The 21,196-nt window shown below is 45.7% G+C and overlaps 1 protein-coding gene across 1 annotated transcript in view; it reads left to right on the top strand.

The window, feature by feature from the left end:
* The first annotated feature begins 6,753 nt into the window (after positions 1 to 6,753).
* The window catches only part of CKMT2 (creatine kinase, mitochondrial 2), a 35,263-nt gene continuing 20,820 nt past the window's right edge, over positions 6,754 to 21,196 (top strand). Inside the window, exons 1-3 of the mRNA XM_063179674.1 lie at positions 6,754 to 6,903; positions 12,815 to 12,888; positions 18,263 to 18,423. Of these exons, the coding sequence (XP_063035744.1) occupies positions 18,269 to 18,423 (155 nt within the window). The 5' untranslated portion in view covers positions 6,754 to 6,903; positions 12,815 to 12,888; positions 18,263 to 18,268. The remainder of the gene's footprint in view (positions 6,904 to 12,814; positions 12,889 to 18,262; positions 18,424 to 21,196) is intronic.

The following is a 21,196-nucleotide window of genomic DNA, read 5'->3' as shown; positions in this document are numbered from 1 at the left end:
CTCCGGCCGTGCTGGGCGGGCGGCGGCAGCGCCCGCTCCGTGCGGGGCTCGCCCGGGGCCGGCGCAGCGCTCGGGGGGACGGGTCTCGCCCGCCGCGCCCTCCTGGCCCCGCCGCTCCGCTGGGGACTCCGTCTGTCTCTGGGCTCCCTCGGGCCCCGCGCAGCGTTCGGCCGCGGGAGCGTCCCAGCGCCTCTCCTGTTGCCTTCAGAGCCGCCAGCGTGCCCGGGGCTGCTGCGGGCCGGGCGGCGATGGGGATAACGCGCTGCCCGCCCGCGCCCGGAGCCGCACGGACACGGCCCCGAGCGCTGCCCGCACGCTGACGCTGGGTCAGAGTTGCCTTCACCCCCAGCCTTCACCCCTGCCCCGCCGCGTTAGTGACCGGGCGCTCGCGGTGCCGGCGCAAAGCCGCGGAGCTCTCAGCGGCAGCGTGTGCCCGTGCCGTGCCGTCCCTGGGCGACAAGCGGCACCGATCGCCCCGTCCTCTTTCTGCTTTCCTAGTTTTTAATACTGGTTATTGTTCTGTAGGGTAAAAAGGAACTTGATTATTTTAATTATTTATTAACTTAAACCGTGTTGATTTTGATTTCAGAACATGTTAATTATCCCAAATTTCCCTTCATGTGTATTATTTATTTTAAGGGTTTTACAAAGACGTTGTTTTGTTTGTATGGACATTCAGTCTTTCATCCTTTCGCTCTTAGCAACAACACTAAACCCCGATGATTTAAAACTCTCACCCACTGTGGCATTTTTACCCGCTCATAATTTCACTCACCAAGGGCAAAACCCTTCAGACCTCATTCTGATAATACCTTAGGCTTCACCGAGAGCTTTTCATAAGTCTTTGGGGATCTGGCTCTCAGCTATTTGCCTGTTACAGTTTTTGCCTCCAAAGGTCAAATGTCTCTGTCTAGGATGCTTCATGTCCAAAATGCTGCTCAGTGATGGTTGTTCTGTTGTACCTGAGGTAGTCTCTGAAGTTGTGTTTACCTAGGGCAGTAGATGTGTGTTTATTTGACAGATGTACCTATATGGAACGTGTTGCTTAGTGCACAATCCAGATGTTTCTGCATGTATTGCAACTTCTCTTCTGGCCCGAGGTTATTGCTTTGTATTGTTAGTAAGGCATACCAGGCAAGCTGTTGTGCCTGTGTGCTAATAAACATCCTTTTCTTTCCTGAGTTTCAAGAGTCCTCACTGGAATTTATTATTTTACCCCTCGTCATGAAAAATCCAATCTACTCCTTCTGAACTACCGAGTCTTTTAGAAAAACAAGTCATTAAAGGGGAAAAAAAGTGAAAATTTTGGGTCTGTAATGGGAAAGAATGGTTTGAATTACTGTGTTTTACTCTTCTTTTTCACTCATGATGCCTTGCATCACTGCCATGGACATCACTGGTAATAACTGACATTGGGTTTGGGCTTGTGTCTACACATCCCTTGCTTTCTCTGGGCTGCTGTCCTGCCCTGGATTTAAAAGAACAGTAAAAAAAACATATTTTATACACAGAAAGGGCAGAAAACACAGTGGTTTGTGAGTAGGTCCTGACCCTCCTCTTGTGATACAGGAAAACAAGTCACATGGAGAAAAAATAAGTTGCAAATTGAAGAAAATACTTGACAGAGGTTGGGAGTTCAAAACCAGGTCTCCAGCTGGTGTTACATGCTTCAATCACTGGTTACAGCTCTTCTGTGTTGAACTCAGTAATTTCACGAAAGCAGAAAGGTTCCTTTTAAACTCGTTTAAAGAATTAACATTTTAAATAAGTAAACAGCAATGGCATAGCAGGTCTGTGCGAGAAGGAGATACAGAAACTGACATAATAAAATCAACTTCTATTCAGCACTTTGTGACCTTGTGGCCACATCTTCTCCATTCTGCTTACATTTTTGGTGTTTCACATAAAAACTGAAATTAACTGAGAGAGCCAACGCTGTCGGCTACTGTCAATGGAAGAAAATAAATTATAATACTTCCCAAGCAGCCTTGTTTGTAAGTGCTGCAGGATAATTTAATTTCAAGTTGTTTTCCCAACACTTTAAACCATACATTTCACTTATGCCAAGCAGTTGGCTGATTTACATGTTTATTTTAAGGCCATCGTTGTAGGATCACAGATTGGTTTGGGTGGGAAAGGACCTTAAATCCCACCCAGTGGCACCCCAGTGCCATGGCAGGGACACCTTCCCCTGTCCCAGTGTCCAGCCTGGCCTTGGGCACTGCCAGGGATGTGGGAATCCCATCCTAGCCCCTCCCAGGATGAGGGGACAGATGATGAGGATCTGACTCCTTGTTTCAGAAGGCTGATTTAGTATTTTATGAGATATATACATTATATTAAAACTATGCTAAAAGTAGGGAAGAAAGGATTTCATCAGAAGGCTGGAAAGGAAAGAAGTGGAATGATAATAAAATCTTGGGACTGACCAGAGAGCCCTAGACAACAGACTGTGATTGGCCATTAATTAGAAACAACAACATGAGACCAATCACAGATGCACCTGTTGCATCCCACAGCAGCAGATAACCATTGTTTGCATTTTGTTCCTTCTCAGGAGGAAAAATCCTAAGGAAAGGATTTTCCATAAAAGCTGTCTGTGACAAATAAGAGTTGTGAAGACCGAATAATGTCTTGAGGGCTACACCCCAGTATTCTGGCCCCACTCCTGTTTAGCCTTAAAAGAAGGAAAATTGGAGAAGACCACATTTTTGCTTGAAATTTCCAGTTTCAAAGAGGGCTGAAGCAGTGACTGGCGCTTGTTCCAGCCCCTGGCTGCTTGACACAACTCTGTGCAGGGGTTTGGCAGAGGTAGGGGCAGCAGAACCACTTCAAGTTTGTTTTCTCAGAGGTGGCACCTCCACTGTGAGACACTCTGGGCCAGGTGGATGGGCAAGAAACACTGACGGAATTATTGCTAAAAACTTATCTTCCATCACCCTACCCTCCCTGGAAGTTTATAGCATTGGGGACATATGTACATATCACATCTAGATCCTTGACCTGTTTCGTGCAGAGCAAACCCAGAACTTTTCCAGACAGAGAAGACGCAACCTCTTATCAGCACCTCGTATTCCATTTGAAATAGTAATATTTTGTTAATTCCATCTTGTTTGCTGTGATAATTTCATATCCAATGGGAAAACCACCTGAAAAGAGAGCACTTTTTAAATTTTCTAGCCATTCCTCCCTGGGTTTCCACAACAAAGAAATGCTGGAACACCACGGTGGAAAGAGAAGGTGTCCAGAGTTCAAGATACCTGAACTCTGTGGTTCTTGTGACACCTTGTCAGCTGAGGTTTTCTGGTCACTGCTGGTTTGAATCCCCTGACAATCAACACCTCAGAACCGATTCACTTGTGTCTGCAATGCAGCTGGGAAAAAAAAAAAAAAAAAAAAAAAAAAAAAAAAAAGAAAAGGAAAGAAAAGAAAAAGGGCCACTTTTTTGATTTTAGAGATTCCTGCTTTTCCAAAGGGTCATTTCCATGTGTAGCAAAACCTTTTCTCCTCCCTTTAGCCAGAAAACACCCCGCTAATTATAGACAGCCTTTCCTCCAGTGGATGTCCTGTGAAGAGCAGCTTTAATGAGTTAAAAATAGCTGGGGTTATTTATAAAACGTCGGTTGGGCCTCGTTGAGCTCTTTATTTAGTGGAGATGCATTATCACCTTGGGGAGGCTTTCTCTGGAGGAGTCTCCAGTGAGGGACGGCTGCTCTGTCCCCTTGGCCAGCGTGTGCCCGTGGCTGGCACCCGGGGCTGGCTGTGCTCCCCAGCCCCTGTGTGGGGATGCAGGGCTCGGATCCCCCCAAAAAAGGGATTTTTTCCCCAGCCTGAGCCCCGGGAGGCTGCACGGTGTAAGGGGATCTTGAGCATCCACAGTCACGAGGAATTCTCGGGGAGAGGTCAGGGTGACCCTGGGTGTCAGCTGTGCTCGCTCTGCGCCTCTGCCTTGCTCTGAATCCCAGGAATCTCAGACCCACGGAGCTGGAAAACCAGGAATTGCCATTACCCTGAGGGACAGCCCAGCCTCCAGGACAGAAGGACATTGTGTCCAGGGGCTTTTTGCTGCTCTAATTTAGCAGAGCTCTGACTTTGGCTGCAGGAGAGACGCTGATCTGCGTGTCCTTGCAAAGCTCAGGACGCACACAGCCCCCTCCAATCCCTAATTCCACACACAGGATTTGTGAGAGCAGCTCAGCCCACCACTTCTGTCCTGACTCCTTTCGCTGCTAAGAAATTATGCCCTGCACACAGAAACTCGACTTCAAATAAATTCTCTTCTAAATCACTGTGGCAACCAGAAAGGCCCTTCCATGGAACCTTTGCCTTGCAGTGACTGCCCTGCCCAGCAGCTCCCACACCAAACTCCAGGCGCTGTGCAGGGGCACAGGGATTGGTGTGAGCTGCAGCTGAATTAACCCTCAGCTCTGCTGCTTCCCCAGTACCAGCAATGAAACCACAGCCGCTGGTAGGTAATTGTATTGGAGATGAAAATAGGGGCTTATTTATGGATGATCCTTGGCATCCCAACTGTTCCAGCAGCTGAGTTTCTCACTAAATAGACTACACACCAGCAGTAAAGCCAAACTATTTTTTAAGTATTAATGATATATTCTTCAGAAATCATTAGGGAACTTGCTAACAATGTTTTCCCTGGTGTTTGTGCTGTAAATTCACAGTATGGGGCTTGTTTGCATCTCCTGTTCTCTCAGGCTCTCAGCTGGCACAATGGCTGGAACCTGTGCATAATCCAGGCAGCCCTTCCTGCCATGCCCTGCTTCCAGGGGAACTCCTGCTCTCTTCAAGGCCTTCATGAAAAAGAGGTGAAAAATGAAAAGTAGCTGTGTGCCTCCATCACGAGCCATGGATTTCCTTGCTATTGCCATTTCCTTACTCACGTTACCTCAAGAGATCCACAGTTGGTTTTTTCCTCTATCAGCACCAGGAACACACTGCGGGGTTGGTGGAGAACTGGTGTGCCTAACAGGCTGTTTCCAGATGCATTGATCTGGAATGACTGCTTTGGTTTTAATTATTGAGGGTGTGCATGGCTCCCATGAGCCCAAACCAGGCATGACATTTTGGGAGACAGATGTCTGTGCTTTGCAAAGTTTCAAAATTCTGAAACGCGGGTTTACGAAAATCCTGTGTGAAATTGAAAGAATATTAAATGTACAAAAGGAAAATTATTTTTTTTTTTTAAGCTGCACAGTGCTGGCCTCTGTGCTCCTCTATCAGCCTCGACACATGCTGAGCTCTGGTGGGAGCACAGCCAGGTTAGAGAAGCTGATTATTCTTTCATGGTTTCCGAACCATTGTGTGTTATTTCCTACTGTAATTCACTGCTACAGAGCTATAGAGATACAGCAATTCTAAATGCAATATAGTAATATAATAACAGTAATTCTACACGAGAGGCTTCAGAGGCCACTTCACACTTCTCTGCCTTACAAACACTCAGGAATTAATGCCATGAATTAAAAAGTGAGGGGGAGGAAAAACAACCCCAAATTCCCTGCTGTGACCTCAGCTCAGCTCCCTGCCCTGACCCGTTCCCACTGGGATGGGAGTGAGCAATTCTGGCATTGCCCTGCCCTGGTGTCCCTCTGGGCAATTGTGGGCAGGACTGACCTTTCCCTTTCCCTTTCCCTTTCCCTTTCCCTTTCCCTTTCCCTTTCCCTTTCCCTTTCCCTTTCCCTTTCCCTTTCCCTTTCCCTTTCCCTTTCCCTTTCCCTTTCCCTTTCCCTTTCCCTTTCCCTTTCCTTTTCCTTTTCCTTTTCCCTTTCCTTTTTTTCCCTTCCCTTTTCCCTTTCCTTTTCCCTTTCCTTTTCCCTTTCCCTTTCCCTTTCCCTTTCCCTTTCCCTTTCCCTTTCCCTTTCCCTTTCCCTTTCCCTTTCCCTTTCCCTTTCCCTTTCCCTTTCCCTTTCCCTTTCCCTTTCCCTTTCCCTTCTGGCTGCTTCTGAGCAGCTCCTGACCTCCCTGCCCGTGTCCATCCGTGTCCATCCCTGCCGGTGTCCGTCTGTCTGTCCGTGCACAGAGAGGCATTTGGGGGAGGATGTTTGTGGAAAACGCCCATCACTTGTTTTCAAAATTTTAAAATTTTAATAGTAATAAAATGGTTATAAATATAGTAATACAATTAGAGTAATAATAATTTGGACTATTTGGATTAGGACAATACGAGAAACAAAGAGTTACAGATGGTCTGGGTGCCTCTTTCTGGGCAAAATAAGCCTGAAAAAAGCCCCACGTTAACAGAGGATTAACCCTTAAAAGCAACAGCCTGTTGCATATTCATACACCTCATCCATGATGCATAAATTCCATTCAAACACAGGATTCTGTCTGGGCAGTGTCAGCTGCTTCCTCTGAATCCTGACAGCATCTTCAGGGCTGAGTGAGGCAGGAATAAGTTGGTTCCTCCTGATAACGGGGCAATAAATTCTCCTTCTCTGAAAGATTCAGGTGTCCTGTGGCTGCTGTCTCACTGCAAGTCCTTTCTTTAGAAAAAGTATCCTACATAGCATAGTTTCTATTTTAACATTTTGTTATAACCGAAAACTGTATTTAACACACTACTTAAGAGAATTAATACAGCATCACTTTCTAACATAACACAGACAATATTTATTTTAATATTTGCCAAAAGCCAATCACAGAATACACATTTTTCACGATGTTGCTGCCACATCCTGCTGACGCCCTCAAGGGCACCCCTGCCCAGGCAAATGCCACTCACGTAACCCAGCTGGGCAGGATTGGCCCCTGCAGCAATTATTTTGGTTTCCTCACCTCCTCCTGCCCCTCTCAGATTTCCTGGGCTCCTGTCCGTGCCCAGCTCCTGCTCCCTTCACACTCTGGGCTCGCTGCAGGCAGCAGGACGTCCCTACCTCCAGCTCCAAGGTCAGTGACACTGCACATATATTGCTTTTCTACCCTCAAACTGTAGTTGCCAGTGCGAGGGGTTGCTAAAAAGTGATTCAAAGCACCGCAGGATGGTGGTGTTAATTTGGTGGTAATTTATTGATTTGTGCAAGTACTTAGGTGCAGGGAAGTACGTGCCAGCCCCCACTATGCAGCTGCTTCAAATAATCTAATGACAGAATTATTAAGGTTTGGAAAAGACCTCTAGGACCATAAAGCCCAGACATTAATGCTGACCCTTAAGTAACAATTTTAGCTAGAGAAAGATAAGTCTCTTTGCAGATGAGTGCCTAGTTCAGAGAAAATGTGTCTAACTACATGAGTTTTTTGTGGTTTTGATTGTAGCTCTCTGCACTGCGAAGATGAGAGGTTTATACTGCACAATGGCACCAGATTGGCTCAGGAGGGTGAGCGGTGCCTGCACCTTGGCTGGGCTTTGGCAGGAGAATTTGGGCACCTGGGTCTCACCTGGTCGGGCCCGACCAGCCAGACCTTCAGCTGACAGGAACCCAAAGTCATGGTGGTACCAAGGGGTTGGTGTCTGAGCTGTGAAGAGTTGCCATGCCTGCTCTACCCACACACATCGGGCCACAGCTGCATAGTTTGGAATTTTATCCTTTTTTCTTCTTCTTCTTTTTTTTTTTTTTTTCCTTTTTCCCCCCCTCCAAATTAGTAAGTCCTTATAACCTTTTGCTGTCCCTCTGGAATGACGGGGAGGAGGACGCTGAGACGTGGTTGATGTTTTTTGGTAGAAATGCTGCCCGCTGTGATTAGGGCACTGTCAGAGCCCTGCCTGCGCTTGGTGCTGTTTCTGCACTTGGGAGGCTGCGTCCCAAAGCCCGGATGAGTCAAAGGGGTTTGAGCGATGCCGAGGGTGAGCGGGGAGAAACCGCCAACAAAAATCCCCAATATCGCTTTCCGGGCTGGGCTGCTTTGCTGTGCGTCGTGCTCTCTGAGCTGCGGGGCCACGCAGCAAACCAGGAGGGACATAAACTGAATTCTGGGTGTCTAAAAATGGCCTCTGAGCCATGCAGTGACTCGTGACAGCGGCTGCAGATGCTGCTGAGGCTCCAGAACCTTCCATGGACGGGCGGGGGGAAAAACTTTCCACTGCCCTCCGTAGGTTTAGCTGGAGCTGGGGATGGCTTGGAGGAACTGCTGCCCCCGTGGAAAAGGCCAGGCTCCGTGCGCCTGCAGCACGTGGGACACAGGGATGGCCCGGCCGGGGGCTTTTGGGCTGGGATTTGGTTTTGCACACACACAAATGCAGAGCCCTCGGTGGGAACCTGAGCTGTGGCTCTGCCATTCCTCCCAAATGTCACTCAGCATCACATGGCACGGCAATTAATGCCACCCAGGACACGGCTCAAGTATTTAATCTGCCTCTATTTCTAGAAATGTCACTGTAACCCTGGCACCTTCCTTCCCTCCGGGCAAGTGTGAAATACTGGATGACCTATACCTGCTTGAAAGCACCCGGGGGAGGGTGGAGCAGGAAACTTCCTCCTCAAGAGAGGTTCAAGAAAGTGAAGAATTAACAGGAAAAACTCTTTTTAATGTTATTTTAAAAGAAATCTTAGAATTTAAAAGAAATATTAGAATTTTAACTTTTAATGCTATTTAAAAAAATATTTCTAATAATTTCTAATAATTCTGCCAGAGTTATTTCTCATAATTCTGCCAGAATTAGAAATATTAGAAGTTTTGAGGTTTCTGAGGCTCAAGCTGGGGTTACAAAGGAATCCTCCACCTGAAGTGACTCCTGCAATCCTTTGGGCTGAAGCAAAGTGAAAATTTTCCAGGATAGAAATCCATTTTAATTTAGGTGAAATGTACATTTTTGAGTGGAGTCTGCGGTTAGAAACCATAGTTATTTAGCCACACTGCAAGGCCTAAGCTCAGTGAAGGACAGAGATGAAGGGGGGTAGACAGAAGATGATAGAGAGTGACAGGGACTGCTGTAAGGGCACGTCAGCCTGACCTCGGAATTCTTTCTGATAAAAAGGAACTAGTGGTAAAAGTCACACAAAACCCATAAAAATTAATATGTATGAACCTATTGTGAATACTGTACGCAGATGTATTTGTGAGAGAGATAAAAAGGGACCTGAAGTTCTCAGAGGCACGCATGCCTTTTTTGAGGAGAGCAGGTTTGTGGCTCGGACAGAGTCCGAGCCAGGTGACTGTGACTGGCCATTAATTAGAAACAGCCACATGAGCCCAATCACAGATGGCACAAGGGCATCCCCAGCAGGAGTCTGGGGCACGGCAGGCTGAGGTGAAAGGGGGAAATGCACAAGGCAAGCCCTGTAAGCATTTTGGCAGGCTCACTATAGGACATGAATTACACAAGTGTGCACCGCTCTTCTCAAGGTGAAGGAAAAAAGGGAAGTTTGTTTCCTGCCTCCAACATTTATAGATTTCCAAAAGTGGCAGTGGATTGGAGGGTGATAGTGCCACCTCTCCAATGACACTGGACAAACCAACAGTGCATCAACTCTCTCCTCCTCCATAAAGGAATGGAAAACAATGAGTTATTTACAGAAACTGCGTGAGAAAGCTCGCTACAAGAACGCAAACATCAGAAGGCTTAGAAAATCTTAAAAAACCAGAGTGACAGGCTCACACAGCCTAAAACACCTTGGAAGGAAAAGCTTGAGGAATAGGAGGAAAACCCAACCCCAGCTCTACCTGTAGGAAACACACCTGGTGCAGAAAATGGGCCGGGACACAAAATCTGAGCGTCCATCCCCAGCAGGTAAAGGGGGAACTGCTGAGGGCTGGCAGGACAGGAGCACAGGGAGGCTGCAGGGCACAGCAGAGCAGCAGATTCCAACCGGAACAGCCCAGCGTGGGTCACACCTCTGAGCATTTCTCACACGCCAAAATATCCGCATCGTCAAACTGCTCCTGAAGGGGCTGCCTCTTGGTGTGCTCACCCATCACGCTTTGGAGAAAGAGTTTTATTGCTGCTGAGCATTTCCTGAGTGATTGCATGACTGAGGCCTCGCGCCCGGAATCCTGAGAGGCTTGTTAAAAATCTAAAAAATAAAATTGTTACGGTTTATACCCAAAAGAGGTGTTGTATCTAATCACATAACAATCAGATCTCTCATGGACAAATGACACAGTAATAATCAGTTCATGATTTAGCTAAAATAAAGCCCAAATTCTCATGGAGCTTGTGGTGGACTGAAAGATTTTGAAACTTAGGGAAGGTTGGTGCAATTAACGAACCACTTACCGCAGATAAAATTTAAAGCAGAAATCAATAAATCATTATCAAGAGCCCCGTAAGAATTTTTTGTCAGTGCCTTCAGAATCCTCCTGAAGAGAAGAAAACTCCTTTGCTCATGAGGAGCCATTCCAGTTTAAGGAGGAAATGAAAGTAATGGTAACAAAAAACCTTGGTGGGACTGAGAGGGCTGCAGACAACCCCATCACAGACCATTGATTCAAGCTGAACAGATATGCAGGCCAGGATTTAGAGGGTTTTGGGTTTTTTTTTAACCTCGGGTTGATTAACCCTTAGAATTTATTTCTCTTCTCCAGACCACACCGTCTCTGCATGGTTTTGAACACAGAGCAGATGCTTTCCTAAGGGAGGTGTTCTCCTTCACTCAGTTCCTCCCCAAGGGCTGAAACTGACGCCTCAGAAATTGTTCTGGCCATGAAACATCGCTCTTTCCCCTTCCCAGCTGTGCTGTGGCACCACCACAGACACTCACAACAACGTGGGTTTTCTATCATGAGCACCAGGGAAGGCGCTCAGCAAAGCCCTGCAAGAGGAAAATATGTGCAGTTTCGATTTTTGGGCTGTGCAGTGGTGAAATTACCCAGATGAAAGTGAAATCCGTGCAGTGGATTGGTCTGTGGTGAAACCTGAATGGCAGCACAGCAATTCTGGCAAAGTGCTCCTGGGGAAAGCAGACCCCTTTAATCAGAGGTAATGACGGTGCAAACCTGCTGCAGGGGCAGGCTGACCATTTCTGTGGGGAAAGAAGAGCTGGAGTTATTAATGATCTGAGGTCAGGCTTCACAAAACCAGCTCTGATGAGGATCTTTCCTTACTTTGGGGCCATTCCAGTCAGACTCTCTGCAAATGAATCTTTCAAAAATGTTGGTTTTGAAGCAATGCACTGCTTCAAAGTCACGCTATCTTTTGAAGAACGGACCACACCCCCCACCACCCAAATGACATTGTTTCTTGTCAAATAGATCATTTTATTCATTTTGTGCCCTCGTTTTGTAAAAAACTGTCTTGGCTGAGCTGTGCACCGTGCTTTTGTGCAGTTTTTGCGCAGCTTTTGCACTGGTTTTGTGCAGTTTTTGTGCAGTATTTGCGGCACTGCCTGGGCTGCAGGACATTCTCAGGACTAGAGCCCACCCGTGTGGCCAAAGCTGAGAGCAGGAGCCACAGCCCTGGGCTGGAAAGGGTCACACTCCCTTTCCCACTGGCATGAATAAGAAGCTTGGCTAGGCCAATATTCCAGCAGCAATCAATGTATTAATTAATTAATATGGTAAAGAATGAGCAAGACAGCGCTGGGCACAGTGGGGGAAGTTTTCCCTCCCACTGCACACCGATAGGTGAGGCTTGCAGGTATTTATAGGGGTACTCATCAGCTTTCTCAGCAGTTTCTATTCTCATTTTTACTCATCAGCAGTTTCTATTCCCAATTTTTACATCACAATTCTACACACTACTAAACTGTGGTTTAGTTTTTCTCAGGATGCATCCCAAAAGGATTATCCCATATGGTGGGGGGCCGGTTTCCGAAAGAAGGAAGACAAATCTCATCTGGAGAAGTCCAGCTCTCCAGATTGGGTCCACCTTTTAGTTGCAGAGACTATAAATCTCATAAAATGAGACCAATATATCTCATAGTGATGTCCAGCTTCCCTTGGTTGAAACCATAGATCCTTGAGGTGATGTTCATCTTCCTTTCTCAAGCTGTTTTTCTCTGCTTCAATAGGGTGTGAGATAAGCATGTTTCCTTTATATATATTCCAAAGCTATCATTTCAAGGGTACAAGCAATATTCTAAAATTATACTTCAAAAAGTTATTATTGCAGAACTCTTTAAGGATTAACTGCAAGCAAAAAGCAACATCCTTAAGGTTTTAATTCCAATGCCCCTAAACCAACCAGGGTTACTTGCAAACAAAGGATAGGTTCAAAGGCCTTCTTCCATGCTTTACTTTCCTCAGTTATTATTAGAATTCGCAAGTGTCCCATGGTGGGTCTCCACACATATCACAATCACACATACACACGTTGCCTGTATGTACCTGACACCAAACACAGCGTGGTATTTCACACCACAGCACTCCAGGTGATGTTTTCCTTATCCTTCCACCTTCCCCTGGGCACCAGACCGTCACAAACTGGCAATTCCCTGCTGCCATCAGCAGGCTACACCTTCCACTCTCAGAAGAGATGTGTTGTTGACTGTGACCGTGTTCACAGGGGTCTTATGCTGAAGGAAGAGATGAGGATCTGACTCCACGTTTCAGAAGGCTGATTTATTATTTTATGATATATATTACGTTAAAACTATACTAAAAGAATAGAAGAAAGGATTTCATCAGAAGGCCTGCTAAGAATAGAAAAAGAAGGAATGATAACAAAGGCTTGTGTCTCAGTCTGAGTCAGCTGACTGGCCATTAATTATAAACAACCCCATGAGCTCAATCACAGATGCACCTGTTGCATTCCACAGCAGCAGATAACCATTGTTTGCATTTTGTTCCTGAGGCCTCTCAGCTTCTCAGGAGGAAAAAATCCTATGGAAAGGATTTTCATGAAAAGATGTCTGTGACAGTTAACCACTGTGCTGTATTTTTTTTTTTTTTAAATCCCGTTTTACTCTGTTTTATGTTTTTTTAGGTAGACAACCTGCGCAGTCTGTGGCGTCTCCGGTGTGGGAGGCTTCTGAGAGCTGCCAGAGAAGTGTCTGTCAGGTAAGGCAGAGCCTCCTGAGGGCCAGGAGCACCCTCCCTGAGGGCCAGGGATGAGCCTGCAGCCCCAGGGGACGCACCTGGGCTCTGGCGCATTGCAGAGCGATAAATCAATCTCAGCTGTGGGGATCAAAGCTCAGTGAGAGTCGGAGTGAGGAGGGGTCCTCAGCTCCCTCAGCAGCACAGCCACAGCCTCCCACACACAGCCTGCACCCTCTGGCTCACCAAGGAGGTCTCTTTGCCTTTTTGGAAATAGACCCTTCCCTCCTTTCGGCTGTTAACCGAAAGGTTGGTGGTTCGTGCCCACCCAGGGACGCCAAATATTGGAATAAGGCTCCCAATATTACCAGTTAGATTGTGCCTGGGCCAGTCTGACCCTCGCTGCCGGGCCAAAGGCAGCAACTGCGGTGTATCACCCCAGAGATACCTTGGCTTGCTGGAGATTGCAGCTGGGCACTGAACAAGTCCAGGCTTGTTAGGAACCCCGTTTACCTCAGGAGGAATAGCTTCAGGCGATGGTGAAGAGAAAAAGGAGAGGATTCTGCTGGAGGGTTTAATGTCCAGAGGTTTATTCCATGGTTACAGAGGTCTGAACGTGAGCAACTGCTCCAACAGAACCCGGCCGCATGGTCTCATTCACCTTTTAAGCTCAGGGACAGGGGGAGGGAAGGGGCAGGTGAGCCACCAACCAGGTGAGAGGGTAGGGTCTCAGGGGAAGATGACACCCAGACAGGCCAATGACCCCTGGGCATAGGGGCATCCTTTGAACTTGACCAACCACACGACGCCTTGCTGGAATGTTCAGCCTGATTGACAGGACTCACTCAGCATGGGGGCAAGGGGGAAGGGAGAGAGGTATAGGCACACTTGGGGAAATGACCTGGAAGTCCAAAATGGGACATTACAGCACACCACAACATCGGCTCATCTCTCCCTTCTCCCAGGTGCTTCCTCTCCCTGTGTGCTGACAGGTTCTGGTTTGTGCTGGCACCCCGTGCCCCACAGTGCAGCTCAGCAGAGCTCAGAGGGCACAGACCCAGCCCCTGCAACCTCCTCACTTTTCTTCTGAAGGTTATGCCAAACTCCTCAAAGCATTTGATTGTGCTTCTAGTGAGCAAATTCCCAATGACTTCCTTACAGATTTGGGTTGGAGCTGCTCTGGGGATTCCAGGTCACAATCAACCCTGCTGTGCCTCTCACTCCTTCCTGAGCACACCCTGCACCTGATTCCTCTGATTTAATCACACGTGCGGACCATATTTGTCCTCTGAACAGCACAGGGCTCAGAAGCCCCCCAAAAACTCCACGCTGGTGGGTGCCTGGGGCTGTTCAAGTCACAATATCATCATATCATATATCATAAATCTGCGCTGGGATTCTGATATGGCTGGCAGTTTTCAGGACGGGTTTCTGACTGCCAGCCAGCTCCTGGCAATGGTGAAACAGAGCTATGAACACACAGAGCTGTTGTGACAACACACACGGCGCCTCACAGGTGTGACAACAATGGTTCTGCGCGGATTAGTCATCAGGAAATATTTCCAGAGTGTGGGATGAGGGTGCTATGCCGTGAAAAGGCGCAAGAACGATCTGCCAAACACACAGGAAAGAAGTCATCAGAAAAATCTCCACCAGAAACCTCTCACTTGATCTTTATTTGCAGCCAAACATGCTCATACTGCGTTTTGGGAGGGAAAATCCTGTTGCAGTCACAAAAGCCTGTCCTGAAGCTCACCTCAACAAACTCCCAGATCCAGGGAGAATCTTTCTGTGAAAAATACTGAAATTTCTGTCAAACAATCAGCACCTTTCTCTGGAAATGCAGTTATATTAACTGGATACTGTGTTTCAAAGGCATGGAGGAGATAGAATAAAAAGATTCTGGTAAAAAATTGCCAAAAAATTGAAGCACAACAGAGGACATGAAACAAATTATTCCAAACATGGAACACGTCGTGTTACTCATCTCACAAATGTGACTGGTGTAGAAAGAAAACACTGGCTTGCAGCATAAAAATATGCAAGCACAAATTAAAATATAGAACCAAAATAGAAATAAAAATATGCAAGCACAAAAAGAAGAACTTTTTACCAAGTGAGAAGGTAAAGGTGCAACATTGCATCTGTCTGGGCAAGAGAGAGAAAGACAAAGAAGTAAAGGGTTTGGGTGTCACTAACCCAAATCTACAAGAAAATTATTGGGAATTATTTGCTCACTAAAAATAAAATCAAATGCTTTGAGGAGTATAACCTCCAAAAGAATGGTGGAGAGGTTGCATGAAAAATAACACTTGGAAAAACTTTTTGTAAAACAACTGAAACAGCAGATCCTGGGAGAAATGTCATGGGTTTCTTGCAAACCTTCCATGCTCATTTCCCAAAGGTGATTCACCAGAGTTCAGCTTGAAGAAAAAGCTCCTGTCAGCTACACAAATTAGAATTTAGATACATGGAATTTTCCTTTATTTGGACAGGAGTTGGATCTTCCTAAGGAGATCACACCCACCAGCAATCCTCATCCAAATCTGATTCCTGTAAGGAAAAAACACTCCCTGCCTCCTTCAGACCCCCACATGCCAATACATAATCTAATCTAATATAATCTAATATAATATAATATGACATAATACAATACAATATAATATGACATAATACAATACAATACAATATAACATAACATGACATAATATAATACAATACAATATAACATAACATAACATTACAAACATTATAATTATATACTATTTCACACAATTATCCAAAATATTCTCAGCATTGTCAGTTTGTGACACAAACAAAGGCATTAACTACTTCTACAACAGTTAATGTTATAATACACAGCACACAGTCTCTATTTTGATATTTTGAGAGAGCCTAAACCACAATATATTTATCACACTAAAACATATAATCCGCACAGGATTAACAAATTACACTACATCAAAAGTAGATAAAAAGTGATTACAAACTGTTATAAATGAATTAGCCAATTTGATTAATGAGGAGAATTTATTCCATAATTAAAATACAATTATAAAAAGGCCACAAGCAAAGCTCAGACCAGGCTAACAGCGTTGGGTGGGATAGGTGGGGCACTCTGGCTCCTCTCCTCTGTACATCACAAAGACACAGCCCTCACAAAGTCTTTTTTATACATTTCTAGGCTCCAAGGGTTGCCAGGGAGGGTTTCTTGCTTTCCTATCATTGATCCTATCCTTTTAGTATATTCATGTAGTTTTTCCTTTCTTGCTGCCGCTCTTGCTAAGAGTTTCCTGAAACTGAAAAATTATTCACTTTGTTAGAGGTAAATAATTGCTAAATAACTCACTTTGTTAGAGGAAAATCTCCTGCAATATCCATTCTAGGAGACACACATTTATCTTATGGATGATGCATATCAGATGCATATTGCTGGGATTTGGTCAAAGCAATAATCCTCTGGAATCAAAATTTCTGGAGATGAATATTCCTGGGCTGGGATTTTGGTGCGTATCACTGTAATCTCATCAGAGGGAATTTTCCAGAACCCTCCTTTGGCATGCCAGCATTTCCATCAGGTGAGATTACTGTAGCCTCAGCACGAATTTATGCACATCATCTGTGGTGGTGTTCGCAGGGGTCCCAGGACGAGGGAAGAGATGAGAATCTCGACTCCATGTTTCAGAAGGCTGATTTATTATTTTATATTACATTACATTATATTATATTACATTATATTATATTATATTATATTATATTATATTATATTATATTATATTATATTATATTATATTATATTATATTATATTATATTATATTATATTATATTATATTATATTATATTATATTATATTATATTATATTATATTATATTATATTATATTATATTATATTATATTATATTATATTGTATTGTATTGTATTGTATTGTATTGCATTGTATTGTATTGCATTGCATTGCATTGCATTATATACTAAGACTATACTAAAAGAGAAAAGAGACATCAGAGAGCTATCAAAAGAAAATAACAGAATGACCATAAAATCTTTTAATCTCATTAATAATAAAATCTGACTGCTCACAGCCTCGACACAGGTGGCTGTCATTGGTCATCAAGTAAAAACAATTCACGTGCCAAGTAAACAATTCTCCAGATCACATTCTAGAGCAGCAAAACATGGAGAAGCTGAAGCTTCCCAGCTTCTCAAGAGAAAAGATCCCGGCAAAAACATTTTTCATAAAATATGTTGTCTTGGTTTGGAAAGACAGGAGCCTGCTAAGGAAAGCAGGAGCCTCCCCTGAAATGGACACTGTAAACCCTCCCCACCCCTCCCAATTGCTATAAATTTTAAATTAAGGGGCTCTCGGGCAAAAATATGGGAGCAGGAAATAACAGTTCTTGAATAGGGAAAGGAAACAAATAAAAGGATAAAATGAACAATGCAGTACACTAGAGCAACACTGCCAGAGTCAGAACCCAACCTGACTCCCTGTGGGTCAGGGTGTTGGTGGCACTCCCATTGGAAACGTGGCTCAGCCCTCCTCCAGTGCCAGGGGTGGTTCTGCTGGAGCAGGGAGATCTGTAGAGAAGGATGTATTCTTCCTCTGAAGATCCAGTGGGAGACGAGACAGCTGCTGTTCCTCTGGGGAATCCCTTGCAGAAAGCTGTGCTGGTGTCTCAAAAACCTCTGGATTATATCTGGGCAGCAATGCTTGGCCCCTCCCTCTGGGTTATATCTGGACAGCAATGCTTGGCCCCTCCCCCTGGATTATATCTGGGTAGCAATGCTTGGCCCCTCCCCCTGGATTATATCTGGGTAGCAATGCTTGGCTCCTCCCCCTGGGTTATATCTGGGCAGCAATGCTTGGCCCCTCCCCCTGGATTATATCTGGGTAGCAATGCTTGGCTCCTCCCCCTGGGTTATATCTGGGCAGCAATGCTTGGCCCCTCCCCCTGGATTATATCTGGGCAGCAATGCTTGGCCCCTCCCCCTGGATTATATCTGGGCAGCAATGCTTGGCTCCTCCCCCTGGATTATATCTGGGTAGCAATGCTTGGCTCCTCCCCCTGGGTTATATCTGGGCAGCAATGCTTGGCTCCTCCCTCTGGGCTCACATCTCCCAATGGGATGCTGCAGTTCTTATCAGCCATGCAGGGACGTTCAATAGGTGTGAATGTGGTCACTCAAAGAGAGAGATAAGGCAAACTGCCCACTTGGCAAAGGTAATCTGCCGTACAGATGGTAATGGAAAACATCTTGCATTGCAATCTGGAACACATGTCTGTGCCAACCACCCATTACCCAAACCACACCACATTAGAATAACACCCAGAAGCGCTGACAACGCTCAGGGAGCGGTTCCCGGCCGGGCTGACCGTGTCTGTGCTCCTTGCAGAGAGGAATGGCTGGCACCTTCTGCCGTCTGCTGGCGGGGCGCGCGGCGCCCGCGCTGTTCGCCGCCGCGGGCACGGGCGTGCTGGCCACGGGCTACCTGCTGGGCCAGCACAACTCCGTCAGCGCCGCCGTGCAGGAGAAGAGGAAGCTCTTCCCCCCCAGGTAAGCAGCGCAGGTGGGCAGGGACGGGGTGCCACCACAGCCCCCCAGCCGCGGGTGTGGGATGCAGAGCTGACAGCACCTCTGAAATAAACACAGGAGGAGATTTTTCTCCTTGTTAGTGACTTTATTTAAAGCAGTCAGCTCGGGTGGGGAGAACCGCACTCACGCCACGACTGCTCCTAGGAGGGACTCCTCCGGACCAGGGGGCAAAGCCGCGTTCTTCTTTGTCCCAGCTTTGTCCCATGGTCTGTAAGCAGAGTTGGAGGTTCCATCCTCATGAAAGCATTGGAATAACACCTTGTTCTTTTAGTTTGGCCTGCAGGGTCCTGCCTCTAGCCAAGGTCCTCGTGGAGAGGGGCAAAAAAGGTCTCAGCATCTCTGCAGGCTCTGGGCTTCGTTCCTCACGTCCAGACATCACTTTGATTCGTCAATTTTGTCTAGGCCTGCTGTTTTAGGGGTTTTTGGCTAGGTTTGGTGAGGGGTCTCTCCCACTGCATGCTGGATCCGGTGTCATTTGCATGTTGACTCAATGCCCTTCCCCTCCACCTGTTTTGTGGAGAAAAGAAAAAGTACTCCACAACTTTGTGAAAGTTGTAAAGCCAGTATGTTTATTACAGTGCTGGACACATGTGGGAATTGTTCCCCTAAAATGACATGCGTACCTCTGGAAACTCCAGGTGCCTTTTTATCCTCCTCTCAAATAGATCTGCATACAGTTTCACAATAGGTTCATACATGGTCATTTTTATGGATTTCGCATGACATTTACCGCTAGTTCTTTTTGTCAGAAAGAATTCCGAGGTCAGGCTGACTTGCCCTTACAGCAATCCCTGTCTCTCTTTATCATCTTCTGTCTCCCCCACTTTATCTCTGTCCTTCACTGAGCTTAGACCTTGCAGTGTGGCTAAATAACTATGGTTACTAACCACAGACTCAACTCAAAAATGTACATTTCACCTAAATTAAAATGTATTTCTATCCTGGAAAATTTTCCCTTAGCCTCACACCATCTGGGTGCCATGTCCCAGGAAGCAGCAGGGTGTCACTTGACAAAAGGTGTAATTCTTAACCAGGTATCATCAACAACAGGTAGTTAACGAAAACGACCAGTGATTACAATAACAAACAGTTAGAACTCCACCCTGGCAGCAACCCGCCCAACCTCTGAACTCTGCAACCTTTTAAAAAAAATAGGCAGCTGTTTGTACTTATAACAACCTCCAGGTCCAGGCGGCTCCAGCCTGCCTGGGATGTGAGGATGCCTTGGAGTGGCTGCCTAGAACAGAGGCAAGATCAAGATAATAAAGTGGGTATTTATTAAAGGCCTTCAAAAGGAACACCTTGGGCTGTCAGAAGCCTCCCAGAGGCTGCACCCAAAATGGATTTTAAAAAACGGTCACAAATTTTTCACGCAATTATTCGTTTGGTCCATTTGCATTCCAGGGGTTAATCTTCCAATTACATCTTCAGGTAATGAAGTAATTTACCCCCCAACTCATTTTTGCTTTTACTTTCAGGGCCTGAGGCTTCAGGCCCAGAGGAATAGTTTTGTCTGATTAAAATGTGAAGACACTAATTCACACTCTATAACTCTTGAGCTCTATGGAGCGCAGTTATACCCTAAAGCAGCACAGGATTTGAAAAATATAAAAGCTACAATCCTAAGGCATCACTGAGATAATATCAGCTCTCAAAAAATGCCCCCAAACTAACCAAAACCAACACTGCTGAATGACAACAAGCTCAATATATGCCTCAAGTTTAGTACTATATCATTACATTTAACTCATCACCAACCAACAGCTTTGCAGGTCCAACTATTAGATCTGCTGATTGTATCAACCCTGCTACAGGAAAATGTGAAAATATTTTCTCCATGCAAGCAGTAGTAATGCTTTGTGTTACTGCTGTACTGGAAATACTCCTAATTCTCTTACAAACCGACTGGCTGATGGTTAGAAATTAATTACAGGCCTTTTTTTCCATAGATTGACTTTGCCAAAGGTAATGCGGATCATGCTCTGACAGACTTCTTTTGTTATTTAAGTAATTTATACAATCCTAGCTGAAATATATTCTTAGAGAAGCACCACAGTTGTACATAAAGCAAATCACTGCCAGTACAAGGTAGCTGGGGACTGACAGAGTTGAAAAATCCCTTGCTGAAGCCTAACATCTTTATTTTCCCTGGCTTCATTCACCTTGCAGCTTTCTGGAAATAATAACGCCAAATTAAACCAAGCCCTGATATTTCAGAAGAGGCATTGCCCAGCGGGCAGGTCACACTCTGATCTCCACGAGGCTGTGAGAGCACCTGGGGCTGTGAACTACAGAGCACCTCTTCATCTGAACTTAAATCTCTGTCTGGCTGAACAAATCAGTGCTGGGGCTCTTTCCTGCCTGGCTGAGATGTGCCACTGGGGCTCGGTGCCCTCTCTTTGTGCCCCATTTCCCTGATGGCCCCACAGCACAAAGCACAGAACAATGCAGGGTACGCTCAGCACCCGCACCTTCCTTCCCTCCTGAAACCCAATGCAGCAAGCAGACCAAGGATAATCACACTTTCAGCTTCACAAAGTGCCCAGGGTGATGTCACTATCTGTCCTTACGAATGGGATTTGTGATGGTTGCTTCATTGATCTCAGGGTGCAAAAACCGACACTGCGCAGGGGTTTGCAGTGATAATCAAAATCAAATGCACCTTTATTGAATGACTACAGCAAACGCATTAAGGGGAATGGGGGGAAAAGGGAAAAAGTAGGGAAAAGAGAGG

Source organism: Melospiza melodia, chromosome Z, assembly GCF_035770615.1.
Source record: "Melospiza melodia melodia isolate bMelMel2 chromosome Z, bMelMel2.pri, whole genome shotgun sequence".
In the NCBI taxonomy this organism is placed as follows: Eukaryota; Metazoa; Chordata; class Aves; order Passeriformes; family Passerellidae; genus Melospiza; species Melospiza melodia.
This window is presented reverse-complemented; position numbering and strand designations above follow the sequence as displayed.